Source organism: Rhincodon typus, chromosome 20 (genome assembly GCF_021869965.1).
Source record: "Rhincodon typus isolate 14 chromosome 20, sRhiTyp1.1, whole genome shotgun sequence".
Taxonomy (NCBI): Eukaryota; Metazoa; Chordata; class Chondrichthyes; order Orectolobiformes; family Rhincodontidae; genus Rhincodon; species Rhincodon typus.
Genome location: NC_063351.1, coordinates 16049812 through 16068167, shown reverse-complemented (window position 1 = coordinate 16068167; position 18356 = coordinate 16049812). Strand labels below are relative to the sequence as shown.

Genomic DNA, 18356 nt, shown 5'->3' with positions numbered 1-18356 from the left:
GTAAGAAGATTATTGTGAAACTAGAAAGGGTTCAGAAAAGATTTACAGGGATGTTGCCAGTGTTGGAGAGTTTAAGCTATAGGGAGAGGCTGAATAGGCTGGGGCTATCTTCCGTGGAGTATCGGAGGCCAAGGGGTGGTATTACAGAGGTTTATAGAATCATGAGGGGCATGGATAGGGTCAGTCGGCAAGGTCATCTCCCCAGAGTTTAAACCTAGAGGATATAGGTTTAAGGTGAGGAGGGGAAAGATTTAAAAGGGACCTGAGGGACAACATGTTAATGCTGAGGGTTGTGTGTATATGGATTGAGCTGCTAGAAGAAGTGTTGGAGGCTGATACGATTACAGCATTTAAAAGGCATCTGCATGGGTATATGAATAGGAAGGGTTTATAGGGATATGAGCCAAATGCTCGCAACTGGGACTAGATTTATGTAGGATATTTGGTTGGCATGGACAAGTTGGACCGAAGGGTCTGTTTCCGTGCTCTATATCTCTACCTCTATGACTCTATAATTGGGGTGAGAGGGATGGAAGTGTGGTTGATCAGTTAAGATGAACCTTACCTGAACTGCTTCTAAGGCACTTACATTCTTTCATTAAATTGGAGACCAGAAGTGTAGCAAAGCACCCCTACTTCACATTTTCCCACGATATGCTCCTTCTGCCTAATTTTTGCCCACTCCCTTAACCAATCTGTATCCCTTTGGAAACTCCTTATTCTCTTTTCATGACTTACTCTGGTGCTTGTCTTTATGTTATCGGGAAACTTGACAACCATTCATTTTGGTCCCTTCAACCAAGTAATTTACATAATTATTTTTATTAAATAATTTAAGCTCAGCACTGATCCTGTGGTACATGAATTAACACATCCCATCAACTTGAAAATGATCCATTTATCCCCATACTTTATTTCCTATTACTAAACCAATCTCTATCTATGCTAATAGCTTCCTATGCCATGAGCTCTTATTTTGTGTCATTATCTTTTAATGTGGCACCTTGTCAAATGCCTTCTGCAAATCTGCATGCAGCAGATGTCCCTTTGTATACATTGCTTGTTACTTAAATAAAGAACTCTGAAAAATTAGTTAAATATAATTTCTCTTTCTCAAGAAATATTTACTCTGCTTGATTGCATAAGATTTTCTAAGTATCTTATTAAGACTTCGTTAATAATAGATTTCATTATTTTCCCTATGACAGATGTTAGGCTATCTGGTCTATAGCTGCTGACTTTGTGTCCTTCCTTTCTTGAATAGAGGAATCATATTTGTTAATTTTCAGTCCGATGGTGCCTTTTCCAGAACCAATGGAATTTTGAATAATCAAAACCAATGCATTGACTATCTCAGCAGCAACTTTTTAAATCCTCAGATGAAGTCTATCGAGGCGAGCAGATCTGTCAGATTTTAGTTCCAACAACTTTCTCAGTGCCCCTTCCTTGGTGATTGTAATTGCTTTAAATTCCTCGCTCCGTTTCACATTCTGTCAGCTATTCTGGGATATTTCTTCATTGTAGGGAGTGAAAGTCAGATCAAAATGAGCATTTAACTCATCTGCCATGCCCTGTTTTCCATTATTAATTCTCGAAACTCTCCAGGTGCCCAGTACTCACTCAATTCATTCCTACTATTTTTTAAAATTTCTAGGTAACTTTCTCTCATTCTTATTTCTCGCTGTCTTTTATCAATCTGTTATTCTTTGCTGTTCAGTGTATTCTGACAATCTTTTTACCTGCCACACACATTTGCAGAACTTATACTACTTGTAACTTCCTTACTTAGCCACACATGGTACATATTTCCCTTAAAATCTGTCTGTCTTCACTGGAATGTATATTTCATGAGTATTCTGAAATATCTCTTTAAACCTATATTTCTACCAACCTATCCCTTCACCTAGTATTCCAGCCAGCCAAATCTTCATGCCCTCAGTTGTCCTTTTTTTTTAAAAGTTTAAAACTCTGGTCTTAGATCCATTCTTCCTCAAACTGAATGCAAAATTCAAAATCACTGCTGCCTAGTGGTGCTTTTACTATAAAGCCCATTAATTAATTACTCCTGTCTCATTGCACCAAGGATGTTACCAGGTCTAGTGTATCCTGCTGTCTGGTTAGCTCTAGAACATACTGCTGTAAGAAACTTTTCTGAAAACACTCTCTGAACACATTCTCCAAACTACTCTCGCCAGTCTGATTCGTTAAGCCTGTATGTGGATTAGCGCTGACCTTGATTATCACTGCACCTTTCTCACAGGCCCCCATTATTTCATTCTGTAGACCAAGGTTATGATCAGTGTTTTCCTTATTTTCTATAATCATACGATAGAACATGGTGATAAGTAAGACAGTGCACTTCAGAGTTAATTGATCATCAGTGTAATACATCTGTGGGTGCAGAGCAGAGATACTTCTACATTTGAAGAGAATCTAATTTGCAGGAAAAAGCTTTACTTGGTTTTGTGCTAATAGACTGGAACTGTCAATACCTACAGGAAAGCCATGATTTATGCCATCTGAATTTCACACCATCTCATGATGCGTGCCCTTGCCATTGTCTTTACACTGAGCATTAGACACTGCTTAGTTCTGGTATGAGTGGTTTAAATACTAGTGAGGAATTGTGATAAAGTAGAATGGTTCTTTTTATTTTCCTTCTGCCAAATCAGATGCTGGATCTCTCTATCTGATGTATTCTCATGTGTACCCCTGTCCTCATATCTTCTCCACTATTTGCTCAACCTAACTATTGAGGATTGAATTCACTGGAATTTTATGAAGCGATAAGAATTTGGAAATGAAATACTTCTACGTGCCATATAAACCTCCAAAAAATGGAATAGTGTGTCACCCAGAATTCCAAGATGGTGCAAGTTATGATTGACAAAACCTGTTATATTGGTACTTCAAATGTGACATGTGAAACTGTTCAATAAGACAGAATTATTTTAAAATGAACCAAATTACTGGACCATTCTGCAATAAAAACATATGACAAAGCAAGAGGGCTGGACTGAGTCCTGTCTTTCTACTATTAGAACTAAAATGCAATCAACAATTTAGACCTGAAACAATGTCTGCACATAGCACAGCATATTTCAAGTAGGGCACTTGGACAGTGGCAATGTGTAGACTTAAAGGTTGAGATGAAGGAAGATGGATTTTGAGGTCTGGCTTTCCACTGTTTTCAGCCGAGGAAAGCCTGTTATCTACACATACGAGGCCAGGATTCATACTGTGTCCTCTTAATCTCCTTTGTGACATTTTGGATTTAAGCAGCCTAACACAAGTACCAGTTTTCAATTCCAGGAAAGCTGTTGGTTGCACCTTTGGTTTTCTTGCTGTCTAGGACCCCTTCTGTGTCCACCCGGGGTCTGATTTTATTTTTTTCAGGAGATCAACAGTTTGTAAAATACCATTCTTGTTTACAAGCTTTTGGATGCTGTTACATTTTGACCACCAAAGGTATACTTTCCAGATCACTAGCCTCAATCTTCTGAGACTTGGAGCATAATAATGCTGTAAATGTTGAGCGTGTCTACAGTGTCTCATTGTAGAATCTGTTTTGTGTCTATAGCTCTTACCCAACCTGAAAATCATCCTTTAGACAATGAAAGGATCCTTTGCTGCATAAGGAGTAGCTACTAATCCGTTCTGTTTGCAGTAAATCAGTTTGTCCTTTTTTACAGAAATGGCAGAATGCAGATCTAAATGGGAAGTTCAAACTGCCAGCGAAGAATGAGTTCATTCCCACAAATTTTGAGATTTTCCCTTTGGAAAATGATGCCCTACCATTTCCAACTCTTATTAAGGTAAATGTTCCTGGCCCTGGAGCTGAATAATATTGCATGCAAGTGATGGTATTTCATTTACATAAATGTGTGTAATTAATAATTTAGTTTATTTTAATACATAAAGTACTGCTAATATTCTTTGAATAAGCTGATAGATAGTACTGTGATACACCCAGCTGAAGGAGAAAGTATTGACACTCTGGGTAAATTATGTTTTACATGCAGTGGCCAGACTTCATGTTGCATTTCTCAAACTTAAATGTTTACTTTTTATGAACAAATATGAAAGCTATTTGTTTACTTCACTAATGCTATTAGAAATAATTACTGATTGCTCTCCTCTAGCTGCAGGTATATGGTAATGTGGTTGAGATGTTGACATAGCCAGCATTGCTTACATTCCATTAATGAGCAAAATGAATGGTTTTATGCTTTTCATTTGAACTTAGGGATACCCCACTACTTGCAACGTTAAATATGCAACCATTTTTATTTATTCTTTAATAGGATGTGTACAGTTTCCCATCCCTAATTGTGCTTGAGCTGAGGGGCCTGACTGACCAGGCCATTTCCATGAGCAGTTGAGAGGCAACGTGTTTTTTTTTATGACTGATGTTCTCTTTAGGCTACTAGAATGGGCCCATGTCTTCCCTAAAGGACCTTAGCAAAGCGGATGGGTTTTTTAAAACAAGAGTTAGTGTTTGTTTCATGGCCGCAATTATTAAGTCAGTGTGACAAAATTAAATTTATATTCTGCCAGCTACTGTGGTGAGATTTAAATCTTGCTCTCAATAATCTTGGGCCTGTGGATTTCTGAACATTTGGTATTACCACTACGCTCCTATCTACCCTAATATAACAGGATAAAAGTAGGTATTAAAGGTACTTGTCATATTCAAATAACTCCCTTACCATTACACTTGGAGCCGAACACCCCACTATGTGGTATAGTGCATTGCAATGTACATGTAAACCATAACTATGCATGAATTGCTCCATTAGGATATGAGATTATATTCATCACCATTTTAATGTGATGTTAACTTGCCCGAAATTACATCATAAATGTAATTTAAGAAAAAGAGGAGATTTTATGTATGGTAACAACACGCAGTTCACGCTCTTTCCAGACTTTATGTATTGGGTCAGAGATCATGAAATGTTTCTCATTTCTCTATCAAGTCTTCAGAGCTAATGAATTCAATGATGTAAAATGTATCATGATTTGACAGAGGGATGGTCCAAGCTTCTATCCTTATAGCTCATCAGTAGAGATTTTATGGTTAGTTTGTAATTCAGGACACAATTGAGGCTTTGAATGTTACATTCTTGCAGCAGAACATTTAAGGTCCGACATGAGTACGGACTGTGCTTTATTCTGAGAATATTCCGGTTGCGAAAAGTCTCTTGAACTGGAAGTGTAAACTTGCTCCATGGTGAAGCTTTCAAAGAACTGCATTTTTTGGGATCAAATGTAATGAAATATTCAACTGATGGTTTGAAAAATGTTTAGAAAAGCATACTTTATGTTACTTAGAAATTATGACAGTTATTGAGGTGCCTACTATGTTTAAAAAGCTCAAAGTTAAGTAAAAGTTTATGTTTAAAAAAATAATTCTGACAATAGAAGGTGAACATTATCACCTTGTGTGTACAGAAAGAGTTCTGAGCAACACATTAGATGTTGTAGTAATTTACAAATGAACAAAACATGATTGGCTATTTGGCCCCTCAAACAATGCAATGAATGGTTTATTGTGGATTCTATCCAGGCAGCATGCAATTTTCAGATCATGAAGCACTAGTAAAATTCCAAAAGGTTAAAGTTGTCTTAAACTTTGCATGGATTGTAATATTTGCATTCTGTTTCAGACAAGCCTTTCCATATGCTAAAAACCCTTTGTGTGATTAAAAAGAAATCTTTGAAGCTGTCTTGTCATTTGTTTTTAAATTTCTGTACTTTCTAGTTAAAATCACTGACCCAGTACTCTCCAACCCCCGCCCCCAAAAAATTGAAAAGACCTATGAATTAACAAAAATCTGTAGCTTGGGTTGTGGTTGGTTCACCGAGCTGGCTGGTTTTCGTGCAAATATTTCGTCTCCCTTCTAGGTGACATTGTCAGTGGCTACACAGCACTGACGATGTCACCTAGAAAGGAAACAAAATGTTTGCAAGAAAACCAGTCAGTTTGGCGAACCAAACGACAACTCCAAGACCTATGAATTTCACCAATCCCTCTGTATCTGAAGCTGCTCATAGCTTGTGTAATGTCAGTGAAACTTCTGCAAATCTACATATCAATGATTTCATTCCAAAAGTGAAAATGCCCAAAGCTGGACATAATTTTCCAACTGTGACCCAATTAATGGTTGGAAAAGACTTTGTATTATTTGAGCAAAACTGCAGGATTTTGTATGGTATCTATCAACATTTTTTGAACTGTGACTGGTTTCATTTCTGAAGAGGCAGAACAAACTTCCATTGTTTACATGATCACTTTTTCACTTGACAGTCTATCTTTCAGAATTCACTTATTGAAATATTTGGCAGATTAGTTGACGATAAGATGCTTACTTTTTACAGAATACAAAGTTTGAAATTGTTTCTGATTGGGAATTGTATTCTTACAGGACACTGCCATGAGTAAAGTGTGGTTCAAACAAGATGACAAATTCTTTCTCCCAAAAGCCTGCTTGAACTTTGAGTTCTTCAGGTATGTTCCTCAAATGGTGATGAGTTCTATCAGTAGAAATAATAATGCTTTGTATTCCATAAAATAGCAGTAAGGACGTTGTGGAGAGTCATTTACTACCTAACAATTGTTGTCATCTAATTGAAAAATATTTAGAACTTCTAGGTATTTACCACTAACTCTCCTGTCACTCACTATAAATATTGTTTTTCCATTACTTTTGTATTTCTTGTGAATTGTCCTGAGGTGGGCAATACATTATGTTCAGCAAAATGTGTTTTTTCAGGAATACTCAACCTGATAGCTTGTTTCACTTGGTAGCACCGTGGTTTTTTTTTGAGGTTGTGGTTTCAATGCATATGTTTCAGCACATACTCCAGTGCATGTTGAAAAGGTGGGTGTGGTGTTTGGAAGATAATTTCCATCCAAATACTACATGTTTTCTATGTTTGCATCCTCCACTAACAATGCACTTGGTACTCAGCTGCAAAGAATGAAAAGAGATTTTGTCAAAAAAGAGGAAACAACTGGCTCAACATGCATGGACACTCACATCACGTGTAGTGATTCCAAAATTATGGATGTGTAAGCTTGTAGCTGTAACTTCAGGTTGCGTACCATTGGATCATAATCATTTTTAAAGATCTTGAAATTTTCTCAAGGGCATTTTTATTATTTTTGCAGGCTATTTTTGGATTTAGGGGTTACATTTTAGTTCTAATTAACTCATTTATTGGGTGATGCCGTTCGGTAGGAAGAAACAAGCTTGTATTGACATATGAAGTATATGGAGTCTTGCCCAAGCAGAATTACACTAATTTATTAATATCCCCGATGATTAACACTCCTTTCAGTTTAAAGCCACAATATTCAAGAGAAACGTTACTTTCCTAAATGACACAATATTCAGATTGATGAAGGATATCAGGCAAAAGTTATTTTATTAAAGTAAGTGGCACACACTTCTACTTACAAAACATTCTCACCCGAAGCGCACTTCTTGCAGCCTAGAGAAGTATAGCTAATGCATTGCAATCACGCATGCACAAAGTTGAACTATTTTAAACAGACTATTACAATCCTATTTACTGTATCTGGAATCCCAATTTCAGATTTGAATTTAACAATTCATTTCATTACAGTAGAATCCACTCTATTGCTATCGAAGTGTAGTGTCCTGAACTTATGCAACCATGCACTAGATGTTCCACATTATTAGCAAGGAATTCATTACTTCAGTTATTTGAAGTTTTCTTGTATCTGGGCAGAGTATTCTCTTCTTGACTGGTTTAAAACTTTTCTCTCCTTTGCATCTCCTTGTTCCTGCTCACACCTCTTACAATCTCCTTATTCTCAAAGCCCCTTAACTCCACTTTATATCTAGAACTGGATCGTGGGAAAGCAGTTTTGAAAATACATAAACAGTGGAAGAGTCAAGACAGGTGGTGTACTATAGCTGGATATCATTGGCAACTCATATAGTACCCGACCATGTAACTTCAGGTGTTCTGATCTGAGGGGCAGCATGTAGATGATAAATAGGGGCTACCTGCCATTGTCAATTTTGTTGGTTTTGAAATTTGTTTCAGATAGAATCATGATAGTGGTAATGCCTAGTCACACTGTGCACCTGTTGATCAAATTTAAAGGACTGACACCTGCATTTATATAGCACCTTTCACAAGTTCAGGATGTTCAAAGTGTTTACAATCAGTGAAATAATTTTCTTGCAATATAAGAAACCTAACACATTGGAAAATAAGTGATTTTCATTATTGCTGAGTTTGTTTTCATTGTATTAATAAGTGAAGGTAAAGTCACCATAGCAGCCCTATAGGCTTCTGGGACTTTCTCATTAGAGAGAGACAGCTGGTGGTGGTTTAGCCCAAGGGTCACCATGCCTCATGCAAGGGGAGAGGTGGAGAAAGAAAGTCCTTTACGATAACCTCAGCCAGTATGGGAATTGAACCCATGCAGTTGGCATTACACTGCATCACAAACCAACCGTCCAGCTGACTGGCGTCGATTAATAAGTACTAAAAAGATGACAATAAGACGAGGAGTGATGCATTGATAAGAGCCTGAAAAGTCAATAAGCAAACATGAAAACAATGTTCAATATTTAAATGAACTATCAGTTCACGTTTAGAGTAAATTAGTTTGGCCTGTACATTTTCATCTTTACAAAGGATCCTACAATGTTCATTCCACAAAGCTGCCAGCAGTTTATTCTGTGAAGCCTGGATAATGACTCCTTTTGTTTTAAAGTTCATAATGGTTGTCATTTCCTCTTTTTATCTTGTTTTGCATTCACTATATAAGTTTTAAACAACCTGAATGCAGGACAGCATATGTTGTCTATGGCTTAAACTGTGTATTTCACAGGGTGGAGAGCAGATTTTCTTCTATATAGAAACACTTCTTCATTAAAGAAACTATCGCGAGTAAGCTAATTATATACTGCTGTGCATTATTTCTGTCCACCTGCTTGATTCATTGCACAGCTTTCCCTGTTGGACGAGATAGAAATTGACAAGCATTAAATCTTTGTTTTACTTGCCTTCTATAAATTGCTTGTCCAATAAAATGATTTTCCTTTTGTAGGTGCACTGTTCATGTATCAAAAAAAATTGTTTTTACTGGGTTCTGAAGTAAATTATAAGCTTATTTTAGCAATATGGTTTGTAGCTACTAGTAATGCATGTAGAAATTCATCTAGAGAAAACAATTAGTTTAGTGCTTCTAAATAACAAAATTGAAGTATTATATTATGCCATAAACTACCATAAAACATGCTTTCCTGAAATATAGTTTCCTTTGCATTCATGTGTTGAAGTCCATGCGGGAGCTGACTCTTGTACCTCAGCTATTTTAAGTTGATTTTCCATGGTGAAGAAATGAAGCACTTGCATATCCAGCTTTTTCTTGCCAAGGAATTAAATTAGTAAATGCAATGAGAGGATGAAATTGTACATTCATATTATATAACCTTGAGCCATATTACATTGTTGTTTTTTTTTCGTAAAGGATATTGACTCAACCTCATTGGCATTCCTCAAACCCATTTATGTTTTGTTTCAAATGTATTGCACAAAGTGAAAAATCTATTGTTTGAATGTACAGACATTGAAGTGATTGTAATTGAATTAGCCAAGTGTATAGTTTAAAATATATTCTGCAGTTTTGATTACCTGTGTAGTGAGCAAGGATTTGTTATGTGAAAAATGTTTTTTTTTTACTTATTTAAAATATGTTTAAAGCTTATCATATTTTTAACTGACATTTGGGAAAAAAAACTGCTCTATTAATTTGTGTAGCTTTGTAGGCAGGTGCAAGTATTGACTTGTGTTTCATCAATTAAATTCGTAGAATCAAACTTTAATATTTGGCATATTTTCTTCCAGCCCATTTGCTTATGTGGATCCATTACATTGTAATATGGCCTATTTGTATCTTGAACTGCTGAAAGATTCTCTCAACGAGTATGCATATGCAGCAGAACTAGCTGGCTTGAACTATGACCTACAAAATACAATCTATGGAATGTATGTAAGTACCCAAATTCAGGGAGACAGTAAGTCTCTAGGATTATCTTACTCAATTCTTTTAGTTTATTTTTATACCCTCCTTTATTTCTCTAGTTTACCCGCCTAAAACCAGCCTCCCATTCCACTGCATATGATAAAGTAGTATTTTCTCCTTCTATCTAGTAGGATTATTAGTTTAGCCATGAGGCTGCATATACATACTCTTAACATATTTTGTGTGGCCTATTGTAATATCATTGTTAAATATCAGCCTGTTTCTTTAGGGTTTATTGCCACACTTTTATCTTTTTGTTCTCTTTGTTAGTCGGTACATTTATGTTGACCCTCTTCATTGCAACATGACATACCTCTATATCAGGTTATTGAGAGATGATTTAAAAGAGTATACATATGCAGCTCGCCTCACAGGCTTGGTGTATGCACTTGCTCCAGCAATGAACTCAATTCTCGTAAGTAGAGCAGGAAGGAGATCTGGCTTGAGATTGAAGTGTTTGAAGGATGCACAAGCTGCTCACAGTTTTTAGATGAATTATAAATTGCATGTTTAAAATAAACTAATAAGCCTGAAAGATGCATTTGGATTTGTAGTATTCCTGCAACTATTTAGTAGTTGAAGAAGATTTGAGATTTGTTTAATGTGGTCTGAAGAGGTAAATGATTTCAAGTGGGAGTGTACAAATTGTGTACTTGATTTTAGTCAAATTAGTTATTCATATATATTACTTTTTATCATTTGTAAATTTTGACATTCCAATACTGGTGTCACTAACTCAAAGCTTCACAGGAGAACATTTTAGGAATTTATTTTTAATTTAAATTAACTTTAATTTGCATGGATACTATTACTACTGCAAAGAAACAGTGAGTAGTAGAAATTTATAACATGAAAGATGGCTTTTTGGCTGAATGAGTTTTTGCCAGCTCTTTTTTGCTAATGTAAACTAAAACTGACACTACTACCCTTCTCTGTCTTCCCATGAATCCTATGTATTGCTCACTTTAAAATACTACCTGTTCTTCCAAAAAGCATATCATCTTTGTCTTGATTACTCACTGTGGTTAAGCACCCCATGCTTTAAAACATTTCCACAAAAAATATCTCGTAAAACCTGTCTTTACTCTGAGTGGCAATTTTAAATGATCACTCATTCATTGCCAAACTTCAGGACAATGTTTTGAGACCCCATCAAAACTGTTCAAGATTTAGAAAGTACTGTTAAATCTGTAATTTCTCTTGATCCAGTTCTATTGTTTCCTCATAATTGATTGACATTCTAACTAGTTTAAATTGAATAGTGCTCATGGCTTTACTAATATTGTAAATATTTACACAATGCTTCTAATTGCAAATTAACTGTGTAACCTTAACTTCTCTTTGGTCTTGTCTCCGTACTTATTTTTTAGAACGTAACTTTTTTTTTTTCTCATTTAGTTGCTTTATGTATTTAAATCAAGAAGTTATGTGTTACTACTTGTTGACAGGTTTCCCACTTGTTAGACAAGGAGTTGTTAGTCTATTGACAATAACTCAGCTCATATTCTAGCCAGCATAGTCTTTAAACATAAGCAAAATGCTGCAGATGCTGAAAAATGAAAATAAAATCCAAAAATGTTGGATTGGGAGCATTTGTGGAGACAAAAGATAAGTTAACATGTTAATTATGATTTTTCATCAGACCGGTCATATCTGTAATTTTCCCAGTTCTGACGTAATATTGATACTTGCAATGCACTACTTCCAATTCTTAATACCCACAAACCCAAACCATTTATTTCTCGTCCATTTGTGCTACAGTGTTTTGTTTCATGTTCGACTTTTTTGTTTACTTATCTAATCACTTACTACTTCAAAAAAGTCTGCCAGGTATGACTTTAGAATTGATGCTGGCCGTGGTTGATTATTCCATGTCTTTAAATGCTGAATTTAATTTGTACACGAATGATGTTCAACTAACTAGTCCATAATTTATTCATGCACTGATTCATACTTCTGTTATCTCTAGGCTTGACTATTCATTGTATATTTGTTCAAGAATAATTGTTTCTTGATATTATGTTTAATGAGAGATAAACATTTGATATTAATCTGTGATATATACATGTGAAGCTCTAATTCCTCACCAAAGTGCTGCCTCAGTTTCAGGTATCAGTGGGCAGTAGTTATGATGAAAGTGACAAAGTTCTGCTAACCTCTGATGTCTGCCTGTACTGAGTTTTGGGCAGGTATTCAAGTTGATACAAGTCATCAGAAGTCCTGACAGAAAAGATAATGTCCCCATTGAATGCAAACCAGATTGTGTTTATTTAATCTACATGCGTTCATGAAGTGGTTCATTTATCCCTAATTTCCTCTGTTTAGACCACATTTATCCAAAAATGTATTGTTCAGTTAATTTTAACAGTTAATTGCTGGGATTTTGAAAAAAGTATGTTTGTACTTGGGATATGCTAAGTGTGTCGAAAGTAACAGTAGTTTGATCATCGGCTTCCAATGAATGTCACTTGATCTCCCTTGGGTTCAAAGGGTAACTAGTGAATACTGTACCTTTAATCAGAGTTCTCCATTATTTCCTTAAAGAGCTCTGTTAATTGTTGTGATGCTTCAAATGCCAAAGACTTCCTGTCCAAGTGGTGATTTCCAAATGGCCCTGTCATGCAGCATTTCAGATGTATATCGCTTTATAGTTTTAGTTGAGTGTGTTGATTTAGGCAGATTTGTCATTTTCATAGCCACATCATCAATTCAGAATAGTTTTCTAATCTTCAAAGTATTAAATTGAATGTTTTGAATACTTTTTAAAATTTGTATCCACATCACTAGAGAATTGGAATTTGGTATCAGAATAATGTAACACTGAATGGAGGCTTGTCTACTTGTCTGCCTCTGTTACATCGCTATAAGAGAAGAGAAAATTGGCTGGAGCCATGCGCTTTAGCTTCTATTATTTATTGCTTATCTCAAAAACCTCTGTCCTCTCCTTTACCAACAGCTGGTTGTGAAAGGCTACAATGACAAGCAGCACATAATTCTCAAGAAGATAATTGAGAAGATGGCCACCTTTGACATCGATGAAAAACGATTTGAAATAATCAAAGAAGCTGTAAGTAGAACATAATATCAAAAATCTTGGTGTGTGATGAGCAAATCCAAGCATTTCATTTTAATATTAACAGGAAAGTTAGTTTACTTTGTCCAGTTTAGGTGTAAAACAAAGGAAATAAGTTCGTTTCCATTCCATTCTTTTAAATGAATGGCCACATAAATGAATGGTGAACATTTACTTGGAACATTTTCATGTTGAAAGACCAATAATGTTAATTAAAACTTCTAGGTACTTGGCATTCTCATTGGAGTAATTCGAAAGAAGAATCTCTAACACAATTTTATCCGAGGTTTCAATTCAAAGAACATGTTTGCAGAGACTAGATCCATGGGATGGTTAATCAGCAAATCATCTATTATAATCATTTTATAAGAAATGTAGGCCATCACTCTTAGAAATGTTTTGAACAATGGCATAAAGTGGAAGTTGACGTTCGCCAGTCGCGCCCCCCCCCAAAAAAAAACACTAAAACCGAAATACCCAAAGAGGAGGACCTTGCCTTATAATCTATTAAACAAATAAGTGTGAAAATAAGTGTAATCTGCTTCTCTGCAACTTCTGGTGGTTAAATAAAACAAGTCCCTGACACACACTTTAGAATGAACAAGTAACTATTTATTTATCTAACAGTGAACAAGTTAACTAAACTATTAACAAGCCAAATAAACCCCTTCTAACTACTGTCTATTCCTGAATAAAACAAGATTCTAATGGTAAGTTGTTCCAATAAATACAAGTTTCACTTACATAAAATAAAAAATAACGCATTTTAGTCTCTTGAAATTGCAGCCAGATTATGTGTCTTCTGGAAAGCTTTGTGCCTTCTCCATCAAATGTTCTGTCAGGAATATTAACTAGTTGTGCCGTAGGCACCTTCAATTTAGATGGTGCTCTCTCTAAAACTCAGAGGAGACTGAGACCCAACAATGCTGTCTTGAGAATTGTTAACTCCGGCAGGTTGCAGTTAATTCTCTTGTATTTTCTAACTACCCTCTCCTTTTATACCCTTGATGACAACAGTTTCTTACAGTAGGATTGGTCCTATGTTGTCAAAACTATCAGGTTTAAATTTAATTCGATTTTGGTATCTAAGTGCCTGATTCAAATGGATTTGCTAAAAATCAAAACTCTTTGTTTTGATAACAAAACAAAACTTGTTTGGCCTGCTAACTGTACAGCTTTTTGGTACATGTTTCAATTCAAGTGCTCTGTGCACTTGCAAACCCACAAGCTGCTGCCCACAGACATCCTTTTTGAATTTCTAAGCATAGAAAAAGCATATTATCTTTTAAAGGGACCTCACCCTTCTCTCCCCACCTAGCATTTTATAGACACCAAATTCTAAATTCCTGCCTTCCAATTCAGAAGTACTGTACCCAACTTCGCAACAACAGATATTGAGAGGTAGTAGGAATGATGCTGCTTCGCCTGCTGTGTTCATCCAGCCCTGCACCTTGTTGTCTCAGATATTGAGAGATAATCCAGTTTGTTTGCTTGAGGAATGAAAAGGCCTTATGTTATGAGGAATGAAAAGGCCTTATGTTATGAGAAATTTCCAACTGTAACATAAGCTAAGTTTATAAACTGTTTTTAAATAATTGTAAAATAATTGGACATTAAAGCAGCACCTAAAAAAAAAACTAATCATATTGGAATTGTTCCGCTGCTCTGTTCATGAACTTTGGTTAGATCTCTTGTTTAACTATGATCTTTGCAATAAACAGTAATTTTGGGAATTCTGGTGATGTATGACCATTCCTATGGGTTATCGTTTGGGTCAGATTAACCTGGCTCATAGACATTTCTAGCATTTCACTTTTTTCCCCCAGTAATATGCTGCAATTTTGGCAGTATCCGGTATGTGGGCATCACTAATAATGCCAACATGTGTTGCCCATCCCTCATTGCCACTGAGAAGGTGATGTGAATACATTCTTGAACGGCTGCAGTCCATGTAGTGTTGGTACAGTACCGTTAAAGAGGGAGTTCCAGGATTTGGTCCGAAGCAGTGCATGAACAGCAACATATTTCCAAATCAGGTTGCTGTGTTACTTGGGCGTTTGCAGGTGCTAGTGATCTTGTCTGACCTTTCTGGGTGGTAGAGGTTGCAGAGTTGGAACGTGCTATCAAATCTCTGGAGAGATGAGAAAAGGTGACATTTTATCAAATTATAACTTCTCATTAACTTTGTTTCTGCCTCCCTAAACGTTGTCTGACTTGAACATTTCTAGGGTTTTCGGAATTCCAGCATCTACTGTAGTTTGCTTTTCTATTATTTTGTCAATTTGCATAAAGTTGTAATATCTTAATACACAGGAGCAGCATCTCTATATCTTAGTATTGACTTCAGTATATTCTTTTCATAATACTGGCTGCCTTTGTCCGTTCCAAATCGTGAAGTTTGACACCCCACCCAAAGCACATGCACATGCACCCCGACAAGAATAAATCAAAGTAACTCTAAGGGCAGGAACTTTATTGGAATCAATGAAGGTATATATTAAAAATGAAATTGTAATAATACACCTCCAGACCTCAATTCTACCAATGTTATTAATTGTAGAAGGTGAAGGAAGTTGGAGAAGCATAATGAAGAAAACTTAAAAGATTTTGGTGTTTGATTAAACATTTGCTAATCTAAGTTTGCTTATTACGAACAATGGGAGAGAGAAACCAAGTGACTACCACTGGCAGTTTAATATCGAGTATGAAAATAAGATTTCCTATTGATCAGCTAACTGATCTGAATTTTTAGTCTATTGTGAGAAGAACCCAACTATTAATTGGTTTGGGAAAAGATCTGTGTTGGCCATCAGATTCTGTAGTTTAATATGTCTGCACTGGCTAGACAAAATTAATTTGCAATGTAGGTCAGTCAAATTCAATTTGTTTGAGCAGTGATCCAGTTTAAACATTGTCTTGTAAATTACTGAAAGGTAAGTGTTAAATTGCCTATATTTTATGGTTCAAATGTTCCAGTTGAAGGTTTTCAAAATTTTAAGGGATTTGAACTTGGTACTAACTAGTTGCATCAAACCTTTTGTTGGCATGCAGTACAGATTAAAACTTTCCAGTTTTGAAAATCATATCATCTAGGTCATTGGACAGAATGGCATATGTTGCCAGAACTTAGTATTCAGTTTCGTTAGCAAGATGGTAATAGACTGTAACAAAAACAGAAATTGTTGGAGAAACTCAGCAGGTCTGGCAGTATCTATGGAGAGAAAGCAGAGTTCATGTTTCAGGTCTGGTGACGGTTCTTCAGAACTGACAATTGCTGCCTGACCTGCTGAGACAAGGTGATGGCTTAGCGGTATTATCGCTGGACTGTTAATCCAGAGACCCAGGTAATGTTCTGAGTTCCAATCCAATTTTATTAAAAATCTGGAATTAAGAGTTTAACGATGACCATGAATCCATTGCCAGTTGTCAGGAAAAACTCATTTGGTTCACTAATGTCCTTTAGGGAAGGAGATCCTTACTTGTTCTGACCTATATGTGACTCCAAACCCACAAATGTGGTTGACTTTTACCTGCCTTCTGCACAATTAAGGGTGGGCAATAAGTACTGGCCCAGCTGGCAACGCTCTTATCCCGCGACTGAATAAAAACTCTGGTTTTCCTGCTTATCAATGAATGTCAAATGTTTTAAAATGGTTTTTTTTAATCCAAGTAATTCCTTCTCTTCAACTAGGTAGAGCTTATTTTTGCTAGGGAGTCTTGGTGCCACGCTGGGTGTTCATTAGCAAGGGCATTCATTCTTGGCTCATCTCTGGAGTTCAGCTCTTTTGTCCATGTTTGGACTAAGGCTGTAATGAGGTCAGGAGCTGAGTGGCCCTGGACTCAAACTGGGCATATCACTTGATAGCACTATTATTTAACCTTCCATCATTTTATTGATGAGCAAAAGTGGACTATTTTAGTAGTATTTGGCCAGGTTGGATTCGTATTTGGGCAATTTTCTACACTGTCTTGTAGATGCCGATGTTATCACAATGCAGAAACGTTTTGGCTAGGAGCACTGCAACACCTGAAGTGCAATTCCTTTTCGTACTTCTGTTGGATGTTGTTGGGACCTGTAATCCTTGCAATATCCTGTGCTTTTATCAATTTCTTTATCACGTGGAGTGAATAGAATTAACTAAAAACTGACATCCTTGATCCCTGGATCTCCAGAGGAGGCTGAGATGGGCCATTCACACCACTTGTGGCAGAAGATTATTGAAAATGCTTCAACATTTTCTTTTGCACTGGCACAAAAACACAATATCTTCAATGTGAAAATGACTTCACCTGCACAAGGACTGTTTGATGCTGACTCCTGCCAATATTGTCTTGGACAGATACATATGCAGCAGGCAGGTTGATAAGGACGTGGTCAAGTATGATTCCCCTCTTGTTCGATCCTACATCAGCCACAGACCCAGTCCAGCAGCTATGTCCTTTTGGGCCTCAACCAGTTTGTTATCAATTACAGGCAGCCCTTAAGAACAACAAGGTTGTCAAGACGTGCAGCTTATATTTTAAAGTTATCAAATTGCTGCATTTCTCAAACTATTCGAGTTACTACACCTTTTAAATTTACTATGATTACACCATTATCATAAATAGAGTTTTATCTTTACAACACAGCAGTAGATTGATCTGCAAAGCAAGTACTAGTAAATTAATTCATTGAAAGTCTGATTCAACATTTGGAGAAAAGCACGTTCTTTATCATGCAGCATTTAGTGACATTCACTTTTTCTTGCCCATTCGTTGCTGAAAGCTTTTTTATATTTTCTAATCACCTTGTTCAGCAATGTCATTACGTACCTCTGGCTCAGCTAGGACTTGAACCTCAGCCTTTAATTCAGGTGCGAAGTGTTGCATTTGATTGTAGTGAGCTACACACTATTTCTGTAATGTGCTGTTCATTTGAAATATAAAAACCATGTTTAATCTTAAATGAATTATTTTGCCAGAGACATTCACCTACTTGGAGTGTGTTAATGGCAGTTCTTTATTTATTTTTATTCTTCTTTTTTATTATAGTATATGAGATCCTTGAATAATTTTCGTGCCGAGCAACCTCACCAGCATGCAATGTACTACCTCAGACTGTTAATGACTGAGGTGGCATGGACCAAAGATGAACTTAAGGAAGCGTTGGAAGGTAGGTGCTTTGAGTTGTAAATACTTTGCAACAGTTGCAAGAAACAGAACACTCTGTTA

At 36.3% G+C, this 18356-nt stretch overlaps 1 protein-coding gene across 4 annotated transcripts in view; it reads left to right on the top strand.

Moving 5' to 3' along the window:
- The window catches only part of ide (insulin-degrading enzyme), a 129212-nt gene that overhangs the window by 55930 nt on the left and 54926 nt on the right, over nucleotides 1-18356 (top strand). For all 4 annotated transcript variants that reach the window (XM_048608724.1, XM_020511533.2, XM_020511525.2 and 1 more), the window contains exons 13-17: nucleotides 3693-3815; nucleotides 6429-6511; nucleotides 9895-10039; nucleotides 13029-13139; nucleotides 18177-18297. In XM_048608724.1, coding sequence (XP_048464681.1) covers nucleotides 3693-3815; nucleotides 6429-6511; nucleotides 9895-10039; nucleotides 13029-13139; nucleotides 18177-18297 — 583 coding nt within the window. The remainder of the gene's footprint in view (nucleotides 1-3692; nucleotides 3816-6428; nucleotides 6512-9894; nucleotides 10040-13028; nucleotides 13140-18176; nucleotides 18298-18356) is intronic.